Source organism: Haliotis rufescens, unplaced genomic scaffold (assembly GCF_023055435.1).
Source record: "Haliotis rufescens isolate VD_foot unplaced genomic scaffold, xgHalRufe1.0.p SCAF_6, whole genome shotgun sequence".
Lineage (NCBI taxonomy): Eukaryota > Metazoa > Mollusca > Gastropoda > Lepetellida > Haliotidae > Haliotis > Haliotis rufescens.
In genome coordinates, this window is record NW_025964334.1 from 19,327,542 (window position 1) to 19,346,941 (window position 19,400).

General features: G+C 43.7%; 1 protein-coding gene across 2 annotated transcripts; it reads left to right on the forward strand.

Moving 5' to 3' along the window:
- The first annotated feature begins 4,324 nt into the window (after positions 1-4,324).
- On the forward strand, positions 4,325-19,237 carry LOC124122963 (glycerol-3-phosphate phosphatase-like). 2 transcript variants are annotated; one of them, XM_046486176.2, is made up of 8 exons: positions 4,325-4,440; positions 10,270-10,337; positions 12,219-12,308; positions 13,656-13,793; positions 14,771-14,839; positions 15,715-15,859; positions 17,418-17,562; positions 18,838-19,237. In XM_046486176.2, the coding sequence occupies exons 1-8, from the start codon at positions 4,362-4,364 to the stop codon at positions 19,010-19,012; spliced, it is 909 nt and encodes a 302-aa protein (XP_046342132.2). In that variant the 5' UTR covers positions 4,325-4,361; the 3' UTR covers positions 19,013-19,237. The 2 variants fall into 2 exon arrangements, with proteins under 2 accessions (XP_046342132.2, XP_048242552.1); XM_048386595.1 differs by lacking the exons at positions 4,325-4,440; positions 10,270-10,337 and adding an exon at positions 11,685-11,739.
- Positions 19,238-19,400: the final 163 nt, after the last annotated feature.

Below are 19,400 nucleotides of genomic sequence, written 5' to 3' on the forward strand. Positions count from 1 at the left end.
GGCGGGGGACACCAGAAATTGGCTGCACACATTGTACCCATGTCGGGACTCGAACCCGGGTATTCGGCGTGACGAGCAAACGCTTTAAGCACGAGGCTACCCGACAGCTGAGGTATAAGCCTGGGCAATATGCTTTGTCAAATCACATGTTTTGCTTTGTGTTTAATACATTAAAGTGGGCGCAAAAATATCACACTGACAAGCGATATTAGAATTAAAGGTTAACTCCCATACTTTAACATCGAAGTGGTAGGAAGTCGTTTGTTTGTCCGTGAACAGTCCACTTCATCACTTAACTATCTGAAGTATCATCATTGAAGAAAACCATATCTTTAAGTTTTGTTTGTTTGCTTGTTTGTTTGTTGTTTAACGCCACACTCAGCAATATTCCATCGATATGACGGCGGTCTGTAAATAATCGAGCCTGGACCAGACAATCAAGTGAATGACATCATGAGCATCGATCTTCGAATACGATGACATGCAACAACCACGTCATTTCGTTTGTCGCCAGTGGCCATGTCGAATGTATCATTGCTTGTATGAATACTTTCCGGTACATTAAATATATCCAGTTACCTTTTCTTCGTCTTTTGACGCATCAGTGACAAGAATGATGTCCGATGCAATTCCCCATTATGACGTGTGCCATATATTCCCGTGACTTTTTAGGGGAACGATTGATTGCCTTTGCATGTGTTTGTGACGGGTGCCACCGATGGGGCAGGATACGCTCACCTTTTCGCGAACACCTGGTATCATCACTATTTGATAGTGACTGAAAACACATGCTCATGATACAGTCGGAATCGTGCAATCGACTTTTCTTTTGGCTGACATCTCTTATGAATATGGAAAGTGTTTTGTTGCTTTTATTCCCATCTATACGTTTTTGTAACTGCTCGAAACATATATTTCTACACATTATGGGTATATGCTCTGTAAACAAAATATTTAAAACACATAGTCCTGACTACATGAATAAAAAGTCGGACAAAATGGCGGATTCTGTATCACTTGAGACGTCTTGTTTGGCCAAGTATGTTATTTTTAAGACAGGTGGCGATTAGTTAATAGGCCCAGCATAGTTCCCGTTCCGCCATCAACATCTTGTTCACATACAAACGAAAATATTCTGTGCACCATTAAAGAATCATAAAATAATAAAATAAGATAGTCATGGATTTTTCAAAACAATGCTTGAAAATCACGGAGGGCACGGGTGGCCCAGTCGTATAATGCGCCGCAATTCGTTGTGCAGAGTTGCGTCCCTTGGGCACGCCAGAAACCTATGATTGTGGGTTCGAATCCCGGTTCGCCTCGATTATGTTTCTAGATTCGTCAGCACCATACCCGTGCCCATGGGTTTCACCGAAGTGGTAAACGTCTGAGACCTGCATCACTTCGGGCTTTCCTCCCACATTAAGCTGACACGCCGTGATATAACTGGAATACTGTTAAAAGCGGCGTTAACACAACTCACTCACTCACTCACTCACTCACTTGAAAATCACATGTACAAACACTTTGTTATGATTACCCATGACGACCCTGAAATTGCACGTGCGTCCCGATCATTGCATGCCTAAATTCCCATGAGTAGAAAATCCTTGACACATTCACAGTATAGTGGGACCAAGTCAATATAAACAGAGAGTAGTGAGTAAGTAAGTATGATTTTACGCCGCTTTTAGCAATATTCCAGCAATATCACGGCGGGGGACACCAGAAATGGGCTTCACACATTGTACCCATGTCGGGAATCGAACCCGGGTCTTCGGTGTGACGAGCGAGCGCTTTAACAACTCGGCTACCCGACCGCCCCCAAACACAGAGTAAATCGTGGAAGTGTTTAACTGTAAAATACTACTTTGTTGAAGGTCAAACCTCGTAAACGTTGTATGCCACGCTATTTGAATGCTTGAAACCGGAAATGCAGGAAACGTTGTTGTCGTGCGTGTTGGTGTTCATCCACTCTAGGGTCGGTACTAATTGGCAACACCAGGTACCGACCATGTTAAGGACGTCCACGAGTAGCGTTACGAATCGGTTTCAGACTGCAACTTTGACAGCCCACAGCATCTCTGGCTTGCGTCCGATCTTGGTGCCGTTGTACAAAGCGATCTTAGCGCTGAGGTGATCGTAACTCCCATATCTTAACATAGTGAGTGAGTTGGGTTTTGCCGCCGCTTTTAACACTTAACATAGACTTACGACAGTCGTGGCGCTAAGGTTGTTTTGTCCAACGACACCCTGGACGGCGGGGAATCGATTACGAGAGCATAACATCCGTCCAATTTTGGCGCCACGTGATCGAACTGCATCGAATCTGAGGTTCAGGGTACAGGACTGGGCCCACTTGCACAAAGCGATCTTAGCGATAAGACTATCGTAAGCCTATGTTCAAGTATGGGAGTTACGATCATCTTAGCGCTAAGATCGCTTTGTGCAAGTGGGCCTTGGAGGTTAGTCCTCCTCACAGATGAGTCCATGTGTCATCTTGACGCCAGTGATGGCCATCGACGTCGTGTTTATCGACGTCGGATGAAACGTTACGCTGACTCGTGTGTTGTTCAACGTTCTGGATTCTGTGGTGGGAGCATATTGGCGTCGGAAGGAATCACTGCGCAGCACCACACCGCCTGGTGGTCATTGATGGACAGGTGTACGGGTGTACGGTTCCGTGACCAAATTACTTCACCTCACTTCCTCCCGTTCCTTCAGACCCATGGACGTCACTTCAGTTTACGACCCGTGAAGATCCGGGGTAGAATAGGTCTTCAGCAACCCATGCTTGCCGTAAAAGGCGACTATGCTTGTCGTAAAAGGCGACTAACGGGATCGGGTGGTCAGGCTCGCTGACTTGGTTGATACATGTCATTGATCCCAATTGCGTGGATCGATGCTCATGATATCAAGCACTAGATTGTCTGGTCCAGACTCGATTATTTACAGACCGCCGTCATATAGCTGGAATATTACTGAGTGCAGCGTTAAACAACAAACTAACAACAACAACAACACTTCAGTTTACACACACGCTCATGCTGCACGTGTGGTCACAGTCGTTGGACAACAGAACGCCCCACACTCCCTTGGCCTCCTGTTTCGCCAGATCTGTCGCCCATCATCTTCCCGAGGCAAGTGACTTTACTGACTTTAAAAGTCAAGTTGGCACCCTTGTCGAACTAGGCTTGTATAATGGAGTTACATTGTGGCTGGACTAACGAGTCTATGTATCGTCCAATCAAAATCGCGAAACGAAATCGAAATCCGGTTCGTAAACTGTCGTGCAGATTTTCTGTCGATTGCAGGATTTGCAAAACATGTGACCGCCAACTCGGCGTCAACAGATATTTTCCAAATATTTTCATGTTTTTAGTCAAGGTGCTCACGTGATTTGATGCACCTTGCTATGTAAGACCCGTTTTATCACAATATAGATAATTATTGATTATCGATCAGATCGTCCTGACTCGGCGCCGCCATTTTGTTTGAAGCAAATGCAAGTGATACAAGAGGCGGAATCTGATTGGTCCATAGGAGAGGCAGAAAAGGGACAAAACTCGTAATAACCACTGGTGGCGCACGATCGAGCCTAGAAATTCCAGCCTAGTTCGGCAAGGGTGGAAACAGGACTTTTATAGTTAGTTAACTCCCTTGCCTCGGGAAGATGGTCGCCCATCTTTCAGGTGTGGGATGAAATGAAACGCCGTTTACAGCGACTGCCAATACAACCGGTGACGTTAATCCAGCTGCGACATTCCTTAGTCAAGATCTGGAAAGGCATCCCACAAGCCTTCTTCAACCAACTTGCATCGTCAATGAGGCGCCGTTGGCATGCTTGTGTCACTGCTGGCCCGTTTGAGTAGCCTAGTGGTTAAAGCGTTCGCTTGACACGAAGAAGTCCCGGGTTCGTTTCCCATGTGGGTAAAATGTGTAAAGCCCAATTTTGGTGTCCTCTGTCGTGATATTGCTGAAATATTGCCAAAACGTGAAAACTCCCTAACCCACTCCCTTCCTCATTCAACCACATACCAACCCACACCTCACACCCTCTCACTCCCTCATGGGGTCATCCCCCATACTGACGTGTGAACTGACAATTGACCCTAAGCCACTTTCAGCGTGAGATGACGTTTAAAGATGACCTGTGTTGACGCTGTCATGGTGAAATCATATTTCAGGGACCTAAAAAAATGTTCGGTTGCCAAATGTATTTGTGTTTGTTAATAATTAGCCACGACAGCCAGTGCTGTAGAGGGATTCAGATCACGAATTCACCAACATATACTGTTCGTGGCATGTAGCAGTTGGACCGCGAACTGGATAGCGAACTCTTCCTCACACGGTGCTGTACCATGGCGTGTAGGAAGCTGGACAGTAATTCTCTATCAGACCTGCTACAGGACATTGATTATTTTCTCCTTGATATCGATGGTAAGTATTCAAATATATTTTTTGACTGTTTCTGCACAATGGGATTATGAGCCACGGGGTACTTCTAAACTATTTGGGTATTTGTCCAAACTACACCCATTGGATTCCAAAGCAAAATAGATCAATTTTTTACTCCTCGTTGAGCTTCAATACAGAATAATTCCGAGACACCGAATACGTGTCTCCCAGTGGTATATGCAGTCATAGTAGATACCCAGTACCCCATGTTTGTCTCACCAGGGTGATTCCAGTGTAGAATAGATCACAAGTACCCTATGCTTGTCTCCCCGGGGTGATTCCAGGACAGAATAGATCCCCAGTACCCCATGCTTGTCTCCCAAGGGCGATTCCAGTGTAGAATAGATCCCCAGTACCCCATGCTTGTCTCCCCAGGGCGATTCCAGGACAGAATAGATCCCCAGTACCCCATGCTTGTCTCCCCAGGGCGATTCCAGGACAGAATAGATCCCCAGTACCCTATGCTTGTCTCCCCAGGGCGATTCCAGGACAGAATAGATCCCCAGTACCACATGCTTGTCTCCCCGGGGTGATTCCAGGACAGAATAGATCCCCAGTACCCCATGCTTGTCTCCCCAGGGTGATTCCAGTGTAGAATAGATTCCCATACCCCATGCTTGTCTCCCCAGGGTGATTCCAGTGTAGAATAGATCTCCAGTACCCCATGCTTGTCTCCCCAGGGTGATTCCAGTGTAGAATAGATCCCCAGTACCCCATGCTTGTCTCCCAAGGGTGATTCCAGGACAGAACAGATCCCCAGTACCCCATGCTTGTCTCCCCTATGTGATTCCAGTGTAAAATAGACCCCCAGTACCCCATACTTGTCTCCCCAGGGTGATTCCAGTGTAGAATAGATCCCCAGTACCCCATGCTTGTCTCCCCAGGGTGATTCCAGTGTAGAATAGATCCCCAGTACCCCATGCTTGTCTCCCAAGGGTGATTCCAGGACAGAACAGATCCCCAGTACCCCATGCTTGTCTCCCCTTTGTGATTCCAGTGTAAAATAGACCCCCAGTACCCCATACTTGTCTCCCCAGGGTGATTCCAGTGTAGAATAGATCCCCAGTACCCCATGCTTGCCTTCCCAGGGTGATTCCAGGGCAGAACAGATCCCCAGTACCCCATGCTTGTCTCCCCAGGGTGATTCCAGTGTAGAATAGATTCCCAGTACCCCATGCTTGTCTCCCCAGTGTGATTCCAGTGTAGAATAGATCCCCAGTACCCTATGCTTGTCTACCAAGGCTGATTCCAGTGCAGAAAAGATCCCCAGTACCCCATGCTTGTCTCCCCTGGGTGATTCCAGTGTAGAATAGATCCCCAGTACCCCATGCTTGTCTCCCCAGGGTGATTTCAGGACAGAATAGATCCCCAGTACCCCATGCTTGTCTACCAAGGGTGATTCCAGTGCAGAATAGATCCCCAGTACCCCATGCTTGTCTACCAAGGGTGATTCCAGTGCAGAAAAGATCCCCAGTACCCTATGCTTGTCCCCCCAGGGTGATTCCAGTGTAGATTAGATCACAAGTACCCTATGCTTGTCTCCCCAGGGTGAATCCAGTGTAGAATAGATCCCCAGTATCCCATGCTTGTCTCCCCAGGGTGAATCCAGTTTAGAATAGATCCCCAGTACCCTATGCTTGTTACCCAAGGGTGATTCCAGTGTAGAATAGATCCCCAGTACCCCATGCTTGTCTCACCAGGGTGATTCCAGGACAGAATAGATCTTCAGTACCCCATGCTTGTCTCCCCAGGATGATTCCAGGACAGAATAGATGCCCAGCACCACCTGCTTGTCTCCCCAGGGTGATTCCAGTGTAGAATAGATCCCCAGTATACCATGCTTGTCTCCCCAGGATGATTCCATTGTAGAATATATCCCCAGTATACAAAGTTTCTCTCCCCAGGGTGATTCCAGTGTAGAATAGATCTCCAGTACCCCATGCTTGTCTCCCCAGGGTGATTCCAGTGTAGAATAGATCCCCAGTACCCCATGCTTGTCTCCCAAGGGTGATTCCAGGACAGAATAGATCCCCAGTACCCCATGCTTGTCTACCAAGGCTGATTCCAGTGCAGAAAAGATCTCCAGTACCCCATGCTTGTCTCCCCTGGGTGATTCCAGTGTAGAATAGATCCCCAGTACCCCATGCTTGTCTACCAAGGGTGATTCCAGTGCAGCAAAGATCCCCAGTACCCCATGCTTGTCTCCCCAGGGTGATTCCAGTGTAGAATAGATCCCCTGTACCCCATGCTTGTCTCCCCAGGGTGATTCCGGTGTAGAATAGATCCCCAGTACCCCATGTTTGTCTCCCCGGGCCGATTCCAGTGCAGAATAGATCCCCAGTACCCTATGCTTGTCTCCCCAGGGTGAATCCAGTGTAGAATAGATCCCCAGTATCCCATGCTTGTCTCCCCAGGGTGAATCCAGTGTAGAATAGATCCCCAGTACCCTATGCTTGTTACCCAAGGGTGATTCCAGTGTAGAATAGATCCCGAGTACCCCATGCTTGTCTCCCCAGGGTGATTCCAGGACAGAATAGATCCCCAGTACCACATGCTTGTCTCCCCAGGGTGATTCCAGTGTAGAATAGATCCCCAGTATACCATGCTTGTCTCCCCAGGATGATTCCATTGAATATATCCCCAGTATACAAAGTTTCTCTCCCCAGGGTGATTCCAGGACAGAATAGATCCCCAGTACCCCATGCTTGTCTCCCAAGGGTGATTCCAGTGTAGAATAGATCCCCAGTACCCCATGCTTGTCTCCCCAGGGTGATTCCAGTGTAGAATAGATCCCCAGTACCCTATGCTTGTCTCCCAAGGGTGATTCCAGGACAGAATAGATCTTCAGTACCCCATGCTTGTCTCCCCAGTGTGATTCCAGGACAGAATAGATGCCCAGTACCCCATGCTTGTCTCCCCTGGGTGATTCCAGTGTAGAATAGATCCCCAATATACCATGCTTGTCTCCCCAGGGTGATTCCAGTGTAGAATAGATCCCCAGTACCCCATGCTTGTCTCCCGAAGGTGATTCCAGTGTAGAATAGATCCCCAGTACCCCATGCTTGTCTCCCCAGGGTGATTCCAGGACAGAATAGATCCCCAGTACCCCATGCTTGTCTCCCCAGGGTGATTCCAGTGTAGAATAGATCCCCAGTACCCCATGCTTGTCTCCCCGCGGTGATTCCAGTGTAGAATAGATCCCCAGTACCCCATGCTTGTCTCCCCAGGGTGATTCCAGTGTAGAATAGATCCCCAGTACCCCATACTTGTCTCCCCAGGGTGATTCCAGTGCAGAATAGATCCCCAGTACCCCATGCTTGTCTCCCCAGGGTGATTCCAGTGTAGAATAGATCCCCAGTACCCCATGCTTGTCTCCCCAGGGTGATTCCAGTGCAGAATAGATCCCCAGTACCCCATGCTTGTCTCCCCAGGGTGATTCCAGTGTAGAATAGATCCCCAGTACCCTATGCTTGTCTCCCCAGGGTGATTCCAGTGCAGAATAGATCCCCAGTACCCCATGCTTGTCTCCCCAGGGTGATTCCAGTGTAGAATAGATCCCCAGTACCCTATGCTTGTCTCCCCAGGGTGATTCCATTGTAGAATAGACCCCCAGTACCCCATGCTTGTCTCCCCGGGATGATTCCAGTGTAGAATAGATCCCCAGTACCCCATGCTTGTCTACCAAGGGTGTTTCCAGGACAGAATAGATCCCCAGTACCCCATGATTGTCTCCCCAGGGTGATTCCAGTGTAGAATAGATCCCCAGTACCCCATACTTGTCTCCCCAGGGTGATTCCAGTGCAGAATAGATCCCCAGTACCCCATGCTTGTCTCCCCGGGGTGTTTCCAGTGTAGAATAGATCCCCAGTACCCCATGCTTGTCTCCCCAGGGTGATTCCAGTGCAGAATAGATCCCCAGTACCCCATGCTTGTCTCCCCAGGGTGATTACAGTGTAGAATAGATCCCCAGTACCCCATGCTTGTCTCCCCAAGGTGATTCCAGTGTAGAATAGATCCCCAGTACCCCATGCTTGTCTCCCCAGGGTGATTCCAGGACAGAATAGATCCCCAGTACTCCATGCTTGTCTCCCCAGGGTGATTCCAGTGTAGAATAGAATGAAACTCACTATCATCATGTATTCTGTACATTGTTATTCCTAAGGGCTCGTAACCATCTAGCCTGGAATGTACGTGGGCTGAATGTACACACCAGATCTGTGAATCAAATCCTAACGAGATATTATAGCGGTATTAGCGATTCAGAAACATTGGCTTTACAAAACTACATCGTTTTGATGTATTGTCATCATTTAAGCTAGTTTATTATAAATGTAAAAAATTTAATATGAACTACATAATAGGATCTGGTGGAATTGCTGTTCCAGCCAATACGCACACAAAATGGAAAACACACCAGCTTAATATCAAAAGTCATTTGTTTGTTGGTTTTGTTGTAGAATATTCCTGTTTTGTCACGACTTGTGTATTGTCAAGCCGCCCTTCTTCGACTAATGTAGGGATGGTGGGTAGCCTGGTGGTTAAAGTGTTCGCTCGTTACGCCGAAGACTCGGGTTCGATTCCCCACATGCGTACAATTTGTGAAGTCCATTTTTGGTGTCCCCGCCGTGATATTACTGGAACATTGCTAAAAGCGGGGTAAAACAAAACTCACTCACTCAACTAATGTACTTCACGCTGTTTACGTCGAAGCCCAGTCGTCTAAGACACCGCGATTCGCTGTGCAGAGTTGCGTCCCTTGGGCACGCCAGAAACCTATAATTGTGGGTTCGAATCCTGGTTCGCCCCGATTATGTTTCTAGGTTTGTCAGCACCATACCCGTGCTCGTGGGTTTCACCGACGTGGTAAACGTCTGAGACCTGCATCACTTCGGGCTTTCCTCCCACAATAAGCTGACACTACGTGATATAACTGGAATACTGTTAAAAGCGGCGTTAAACACAACTCACTCACTCTTATCGGCATTCACATGCAACCTGATAGAATTTTTAATCCTATTTTCATTTCATTTTCTATTGTTTTCATTCTAGGTTAATGTTTTAAAAAAATCAACTTAGGTACTAACTGGTTTTTTGTTTGTTTGTTAATGTATACCTAAAACGGATGTCTTAGCTGGAACTGTATTTTACGCTTAACACCGTTTCAGTGTAGCACTTTCCAATATTTGTCGAGTTCTAAGCATTTGTGGCCAACCTTTTCAATGCTGTAAAAAGCAAAGGCATTAAGTGAGACATACGCTAAAACGTGAGTTCCATCTAAAGCTAAAACAAAATAATTTGGTAGTGATGGCAGATGACTGTCCTGGGTTTTCTTTCAAGGACAGACACTTGCTTTGTTTTTTGTATCAAAACGTGAAGGTGTTTTACTTGTCTGGAGTCTAACAATTGTTTTCATAATTCAGTATCCTAATAACAGTGATTCATGCTTGTACTTCTCTTTTAGAGTGACACCTCTAAAACGACAGTTGAACAAATTCGGCAGTGGCTATATCTAAAGGCACGACAGCTTAATCGTATAATGGACTCTGCGTTCAGAAGATATTTCTTATGATTATGGAAATGGTTGCTATGGCTTTTGTTGACGTTCCACTGAGAGAGACAGACAGTTTTGTTACATTCCTCAAGAAAAACAGACAAGTTTGACACGTTGCCCTAAAACGAAGTCCTTCTTTCTTTTAAGGAGCTTTAGCTTACATTTATTCCCATCCTCGATTATCCAGAGACTTTTGTCTCTATTCTGTTTTGATGGGGGATGTAATAAACTGGTTAATGGACGAGCAAGGTTTATTACAGGAGTACTATGGAACACCGATGGGGACATAGAAGGAAGCCCGCAGGCCGTGAAGTTGCTGCAGACACTGGTATGATTGTGTCACACATGGTCCTTTATTTCAACGTGAATCAATATTTCTTGCACGACGAATATAGCTTCATCGTTGTATCAATACTGTGCTACACCTATCCGGTACTTTAATAGCTACGTCAGTAGATTATTAAGAGTAGTTCTTTACAATAGTTATTCGTTACGTCTGTGATTCGTTACATCGGTAGTTTGCATCGAGTAGCTCTTCACATAAGTAATTCATTACGTCTGTGATTCGTTACATCAATAGTTTGTATCGAGTAGCTATGCACATGAGTAACTCGTTAGTCTGTGATTCGTTACATCGGCAGTCAGTTTCGAGTAGCTCTTTTAAAAAAGTTATTTCTTTACATAAGTAATCCTTTACATCAGTGGTTCGTTACATCAGTAGTTTGTATCGAGTAGCTGTTAACATAAGTAACTCTCGTCAGTGGTTCGTTACATCAGTAGTTTGTATCGAGTAGCTGTTAACATAAGTAACTCTCGTTAGTGGTTCGTTATATCAGTAGTTTGTATCGAGGAGCTGTTAACATAAGTAACTCTCGTCAGTGGTTCGTTACATCAGTAGTTTGTGTCGAGTAGCTGTTTACATATGTAACTCTTTACGTCAGTGGTTCGATACATCAGTAGTTTGTATCGAGTAGCTGTTTACATAAGTAACTCTTTACGTCAGTGGTTCGATACATTAGTAGTTTGTGTCGAGTAGCTGTTTACATAAGTAACTCTTAACGTCAGTGGTTCGTTACATCAGTAGTTTGTGTCGAGTAGCTGTTTACATAAGTAACTCTTTACGACAGTGGCTCGTTACATCAGTAGTTTGTATCGAGTAGCTGTTTACATTAGTAACTCCTTACGTCAGTGGTTCGTTACATCAGTAGTTTGTATCGAGTAGCTGTTTACATAAGTAACTCTCGTTAGTGGTTCGTTACATCAGTAGTTTGTATCGAGTAGCTGTTTACATAAGTAACTCTTTACGTCAGTGGTTCGTTACATCAGTAGTTTGTATCGAGTAGCTGTTTACATAAGTAACTCTTTACGTCAGTGGTTCGTTACATCAGTAGTTTGTATCGAGTAGCTGTTTACATAAGTAACTCTCGTAAGTGGTTCGTTATATCAGTAGTTTGTATCGAGTAGCTGTTTACATAAGTAACTCTTTACGTCAGTGGTTCGTTACATCAGTAGTTTGTATCGAGTAGCTGTTTACATAAGTAACTCTTAACGTCAGTGGTTCGTTACATCAGTAGTTTGTATCGAGTAGCTGTTTACATAAGTAACTCTCGTCAGTGGTTCGTTACATCAGTAGTTTGTATCGAGTAGCTGTTTACATAAGTAACTCTCGTCAGTGGTTCGTTACACCAGTTACGTGGAGTTCTATATGTCAGCCATAGGTGACGTCAGTGGTTGGTTACGCATCGTGTCGAATAATGCATTACGTCAACATACTATTTTTCAACGTTTGACACTCTTTAACAACTTGTTGAAACTCCGCAATTCGCTGTGCAAAATTTTGTCACTTAGCCTTGTACGGATCCGCTGTTTTGGGTTCGAATCCCAGATTCGCCCGATTATGATCCTTGATTTGTCTGCACCACGTTCTTTAAGGTGGTGCACATCTTCTATCAGCGTCACTCTCTAGGCCAACGACTAATCTTAAACGAAACCCGCTCCTACTGATACATTTGGGTGGCACAACATCCTTTAAAACTTCGTGATACATCTTGCAAAAGCGGACATGTCCTTTGCGTTGATTGGCTGAAACATCCATGAATAAGTGACGTTAAGAGCAATTTCTTCCAAGACAAACATTTGAATTTTTACATGAACTCATTTTGATAATATTCTCAATTTTGTAACATAATTTTCAATATTTTGGTCCTAGAAAGGTGTGATCTACATGTCCAACTGCAGCTGTTACACCAGAGAGGAATTCGTCAGTCTGTTCGCAGAACGCGGCTACCATGCCAGATCAGTAAGTGTTGTTTTACGATGCTTATAGAAAAAATAGATTAAATACTTTTATGGACCACAGAAATTACATGTTTTACGGTTATCTCACATTTTACTTGAACGTTCCTTGCCATTTTTTAGGTATTATGACCTATTTGGGTAATGACCTCGGGCCCGTGAAGATCCGGGGTAGAATAGGTCTTCAGCAACCCATGCTTGCCGTAAAAGGCGACTATGCTTGTCGTAAAAGGCGACTAACGGGATTGGTTGGTCAAGCTCGCTGACTTGGTTGATGCATGTCATCGTATCCTAATTGTGTGGATCGATGCTTATGATGTCAGACTCGATTATTTACAGACCGCCGTCATATGACTGGAATCTTGCTGAGTGTTGAGTAAAACAACAAACACAATTAAACAGGGACTGAATTGCCGTGTAGGCATCAAACCACAGTAGATCATGATGTGCTCTATGACCTTCTTAATCCGGACCCTGTTAGTTCCAACCACCCAACGGTAACAACTGTGGAACAGCTCATTCTTTACTTAATGTTGATTCGATGTACATGGGTACACTATGCGAAGTCACTGTCCCGATGTTTGAATTAATATAGAAATCGCTCTCTCGGATCCACTGGGTTTATTCCGTGTCCTATATATAACACCATATAAAATTGAGGTGAGCAATGTGTGGATTTAATTTTGAGATTTTCGTAGTAATTCTTTCCGTGACACTTTGTTGTATCTAACAGTAAACATATTTTGAATTCAAAAATTGTTATACCCTCCCTCATTTCGTTTTCACAGTTGCCAAAGTGGATCTACCTATTATGGTTTGGTTGGTTGTTTTGTTGTTTAACGCCGCATTCAGCAATATTCCAGCTATATGACGGCGGTCCGTAAGTAATCGAGTCTGTACCAGACAATCCAGTGATTGTGATCATTAGCATCGATCTATGCTATTGGGATCGATGACATGCATCGACCAAGTCAGCGAGCCTGACCACCCGATCCCGTTAGTTGCCTGTTACGACAAGCATAGTCGTCTTTTACGGCAAGCATGGGTTGCTGAAGACCTATTCTACCCCGGATCTTCACGGGTCCTCCCTATTATGAGCTGGGCACACGCATCGCTTAAAACTGGAAATGGTCCCAGACCATCATGATGGCTCCAAACCTACCGTAAATGCCATGAGAAAGCTATAATTATTAATAACGACAAATAATAATATGCAAGTTTGTCACACGTGTATTTCCGATAGAGGTATTCATGTTGCCGTGATAACCACCGCCGATGTTGTTACCATTGCTTCCGTAGTTGCTACCATAACAGTATGTATTAACATGCACAAACATTTACTTTCTTTCAGGAAGAAATCTACTGCACAGCATATACAGTAGCAAGCTATTTGAAGGAAAAACGATTCCAAGACAAAGTATATGTTATGGGAACACCATCCATTGGAAAAGAACTTGACAAGTTTGGCATTAAACATATTGGTATCGGAGTAGGTGTATTTTCTAAAACATGTATTGAAGATGATTATGTTAAATATTGAGAGTTGCGTCCCTTAGCCCTGTCAGGATCTTCTTGTCGTGGATCCCGTTAAGGTATTCACCTCGGGGAGTATGCTTGGCTTGCCAGTTACGAGGTACACACTATCTAGACGTAAAGGGTGGACCAAAACCATAATCGGGCTTACCTGGGATTCGAACCCACGACCAACTGATCCTGACATAGATTCCATTTGCAAGTTAGAATGTCTACGTGTCTTCCAGTGTGAACCGAGAGCCAGTCTCCAGCTATGTAACATTATTAAAAGGTACGTATGCTAATGCTTATCCAAAGTTGACGCTCGTTTCGCCGAGATATTAAAGCGGACGTAAAATCCCTGTGTTTGTGCTAAAGCATCGCGTTCCTCAATGATTGTTTCTACACGATTTGAGGTGCGGAACAGTTGAGGAAGTGAATCTTTCTAATCTTTTTTTAAAGTATTCATTGCTCAGATCATACCTAAAGAAATAAAAAACTAAATATATATACCAAGGATACACGTGAACTGGTTGTTAGCTCACCAGGACCGATGGTCCAAATGAACTAATAGTATTAAATGCGCGTCAATCCGCCTATCCTCACTTGAGTGAGTGAGTATGTGGTTTAACGCCGCTTAAAGCAATATTTCAGCAATATCACGGCGGCGGACACCAGAAATTGGCTTCACATATTGTATCCAATGTGGGGAATCGAACCCGGGCCTTCGACGTGACGAACATTTTAACCCTCTAGGCTACCTCACCGCCCCGTTCTCACTTGGAATAAATATGGTGAGCATCAGTACTTTTGGTACATACTTATCAGCTTAAAAGCGCAGACAGTATTACGTTTGAATTATCAGTTAAATTGACAACAAGCGCCATACCTTCCAGCAACATTCTCAGTGGTGCTAACCTCTGATGTGGTAGTAGTTGTGGACTGCTGTTTCAGGTTCAGGACGACGTTGTCGGTGCTACATGTAGTCAAAGTGGCGTGCCTCATGTCCCGATGGACCCCGAGGTGAGAGTCATTGGTGTAGTGGTAAAGAACACCGGGTGGTAGTGATGTGGTAAACGTGTGGGTGGTGCATGGTAGTGATGTGGTACACGTGTGGGTGATGCATGGTAGTGATGTGGTACACTTGTGGATGGTGCATGGTAGTGATGTGGTACACGTGTGGGTGATGCATGGTAGTGATGTGGTACACTTGTGCATGGTAGTGATGTGGTAAACGTGTGGGTGATGCATGGTAGTGATGTGGTACACTTGTGCATGGTAGTGATGTGGTACACTTGTGGGTGGTGCATGGTAGTGATGTGGTACACGTGTGGATGGTGCATGGTAGTGATGTGGTACACGTGTGGATGATGCATGGTAGTGATGTGGTACACGTGTGGATGATGCATGGTAGTGATGTGGAACACGTGTGGATGATGCATGGTGGTGATGTGGTACACGTGTAGATGGTGTATGGTAGTGATGTTGTACACGTGGGTTGTGCATGGTAGTCATGTGGTACACGTGTAGATGGTGTATGGTAGTCATGTGGTACACGTGTAGATGGTGTATGGTAGTGATGTTGTACACGTGGGTTGTGCATGGTAGTCATGTGGTACACGTGTAGATGGTGTATGGTAGTGATGTGGTACACGTTGATTGTGCATGGTAGTCATGTGGTACAAGCTAATCTGGCGGCCACGACTAGGTTCATGAGAGCTACCGTTATCGTGAAGGCTGTAGTCTTCGTAATCCTGTTGATTTATATGTTGTGTGGTATATATGCTATGCAGCAACACCGGTACTTGTACACTGTTCTTGTCATAAGAAGTATTACGGTTATACATTTAGCAGCAGGTTCGGGGTCAGTGTCACGGTTTAATCAGTATCCTCTGCAGGTCAACTGCGTCATCGTGGGCTACGACAACTACTTCAATATCTCCAAGCTACAGCTGGCAGTGAACTACATAGCTCGAGGGGCCATAGCAATTGCAACTAACGAAGACGTACATTATCCAACCCGAAATGATTTAATTACAGTAGGTGAGCCTCTTGAAAATACTCATCCGCCTTGTCCATCTGTTTTAACAACGTCTACCGTGAACACAAAACACATCATTTTGTGGCCCTGGACCGCGTTCCGCAGAGCGATCGAAGCTATATATATATATATATATATATATATATATATATATATATATATATATATATATATATATATATATTCCCGGCAGGTGATCTTTCCACAAGGGAAGTGAATGTTTTCCTTTGTCAGAGGAAAATTTGCAGATATCGTTTCAGTGTAGCATTTTCCTATATTTCTCGAGTTCTTTGAATGTATTCCCCCAAAAATGTCAATACTATTAAACAAAAGGTATTAGAGAGACACACGCAAAACACATGACTTCCTTCTTGAGCTTAAATGTAAATTATTTGGAGGTGATGACAGCCGACCTTTTTGACAGATGACGCTAGGGTAAGTTTGTTTGTGTGTTTATTGTTTAACGCCACACTCAGCAATATTCCAGCTATATGACGGCGTTGTGTAAATAATCGAGTCTGGATCTGACAATCCAGTGATTGACATCATGAGCAATTGGGATACGAAGACATGCATCAACCAAGTCAGCGAGCCTGACCACCCGATCCCGTTATTCGCCTCTTACGACAAGCATAGTCGCCTTTGACGGCAAGCATGGGTTGCTGAAGACCTATTCTACCCCGGATCATCGGGTTGGTTTGGTAAGTGTAGACAGAGCATAGTAAACATGCTAAGATCGCTTTGTGGAACTATCAATGGCGCCTTGGGCCCTGTTGTACACATTTGTCTTCCCGATTGGGACAAACACTAGCTGTCAAAGAGCAGGGGCTTATGGTCACAAATAACTTGTACTTGCACTATTAAAACCAGATTGACGGAATGGTATGACTCAGTTCAAACCTGATTTAACATAAATGTGTTTCAATTTCAAATTATGCATTGTTAAAATGTTTACATACTCTGAACATCGGGACGAGATTTGCGGAGTGGAAGATTTGTGAAAGCGGGCTTTGATTCCAGGACGGCGAGACCCCGGTCTATGCAGAATTCGTCTGGACTTCGGCCTGATAAGCAATAATTCTAACAACGAAGGGGGCTAATTTAAATGTTTACAGTTGTAGATTGCGACACCTGAACAGTTCAAGAACGAAGGGGGCTAATTCTAACGATTTAAGTTGCAAATAGTCCAACAACGGAGGCCTGTCAGTTGCGACAATTGAACATTCTGACAATGAAATAAACATTCTAATGAGACAGTTGTTCAGTTGCGACAAGTGAACATTCTGACAATGAAATAGACTATTTTAATGATTTAATTTGTATCTTAGTCAATATAAAACTAAATCAAAGAACCGCCCTGCTTGGAGTTATTCATTATTTTGACACCTTCTGATACGTTCCTCCTTTTGACTTGTTTTTCAGTACATTTTTTTAAATGATCGAAAAATACTTTTTGTTTGTAAATTTGTGTTCCAAAATTGTAAATGTTTGTAATTGAGTATGGGAAATACAATTTTTATTTGAATCATTCATTAAAAAAGAGTAACATTAATATTTCAGATGCTGGTGTTTTGGTGGCAGCCTTGAAGGAAGCAGCTGGGAAGACTCCAATAAACGTTGGCAAACCCAACAAAGTCATTTTGGAACAAATTAGGAAAGACATAAACCAACTTGATCCAAGCAGATGCTGCGTTGTCGGAGACAGGTACGAGATAAACCTAGCGAGTAGGGGAGAAGACAACCCATGTTAAAGGCGGGCTCTGCTTCATGTTGTGCTTTAACGAAGATAGGTGCATATGTTCTACCGCCCAATAAATGAAAACGAAGCCATTCCGGCGATAAGGGATATTACTTACAGAAATGACAAAAAAGATTGCTTTTCAAGAAATATCCATTTTGCTGGATATAAACATCATCGTCGGCATTAGTCTATTTTTCGCAGCGTGTGCAGCGTACGTTTATTCCCAGCCTGAGCTGCAAGAAAAAAAAACCTGATAGAATTTAATACGGAAGCCTTTTAGGGCCATGTGTGTTTTTTAATTTTTCTTTGAAATTTAAGATACTATGTTGAAATTTCAAGATAATGATCTTGAAATTTCAAGATAATAAGTTGAAATTTTAAGTGAGTGAGTGAGTGAGTGAGTGAGTTGGGTTTAACGCCGCTTTTAACAGTATTCCAGTTATATCATGGCGTGTCAGTTTAATGTGGGAGGATATAAAGCCCGAAGTGATGCAAGTCTCAGACGTTTACCACTTCGGTGAAACCCACGAGCACGGGTATGGTGCTGACAAACCTAGAAACATAATCGGGGCGAACCGGGATTCGAACCCACAATCATAGGTTTCTGGCTTGCCCGAGGGACGCAACTCTTCACAGCGAATCGCGACGCCTTAGACGACTAGTCCACCCGTGCCCCCTGAAATTTTAAGATAATAAATTGAAAATTCAAGTTACATGTAATAATTTGAAATTTCAATTTCAAAATACTAAATTGAAAATAAGATGATAAGCTGAAATTTCAAATTATTACATGTATCTTGAAATTTTTAATTCATTATCTTAAAATTTTAAATTATTATCTTAAAAGTACAACTTAGAATCTTGAAAATTCAAGAAAAGAACCCAAAACAAACTAACGGCCCGAAAAGGCTTCCGTAATTTAAAGCGCTACTGACCAAGTCCGAGATGCACATACTACATACAGGATGGCCAGAATGGAGATATAATACACTGGATAATCGAGGATGGGTCAAGAGTTGATATCAATTAAATAATGATTCTGTTAAACGTTAAATAAAGATTCTGTTAAACGTTAAATAAGGATTCTGTTGAACGTTAAAAAAGGATTCTATTGAACGTGAAATAAAGATTCTGTTGAACGTTAAAAAGGGATTCTGTTGAACGTTAAATAATGATTATGTTGAACGTAAAATAAAGAATCTATTGATCGTGAAATAAGGATTCTGTTGAACATTTCAGCCTTTCAACAGACATAGCCCTCGCCACGACATGCGGCATGAGATCCATCCTTGTCCTCACTGGACATGCCACTCAGAAGGACGTTGACGGCATCAACTGCGGCGAAGGCGACGGTGTTGTGCCCGACTACTACACTGACAAACTCGGTGACATCGTTACCTTTCTGCATCAATAGGAGGAGTCGTCATGGTGACGCCTTTAGCACCTAGCTATAATGTACAACCATCTAAATTATATTACGTATAATAAAAGACGTCAGATTATCCATCTTGTGTGGAAACAATGAGTGGCCTGGTGGTGTAGCGTTCACTTTTCACGCCGAGTTTAAATCCTACCTTTGGTTAAGGGACTGACCATTTCAAATTCTTGGATTTTATCGAAAAATATGGATTGTCCCAGAAAATGCTTGAAAAAATATATACGCTTCAGACTGAATTTTTGTTGTTGTTGTTGTTGTTGTTGCAATATGTTTTGAAAACAATGATTTAGGCTAATAGTTTTAATTAAAAATATATGAATGGATCTCTGATCTTTAAAAAGATCTATCATAGTAACTTGAAAAT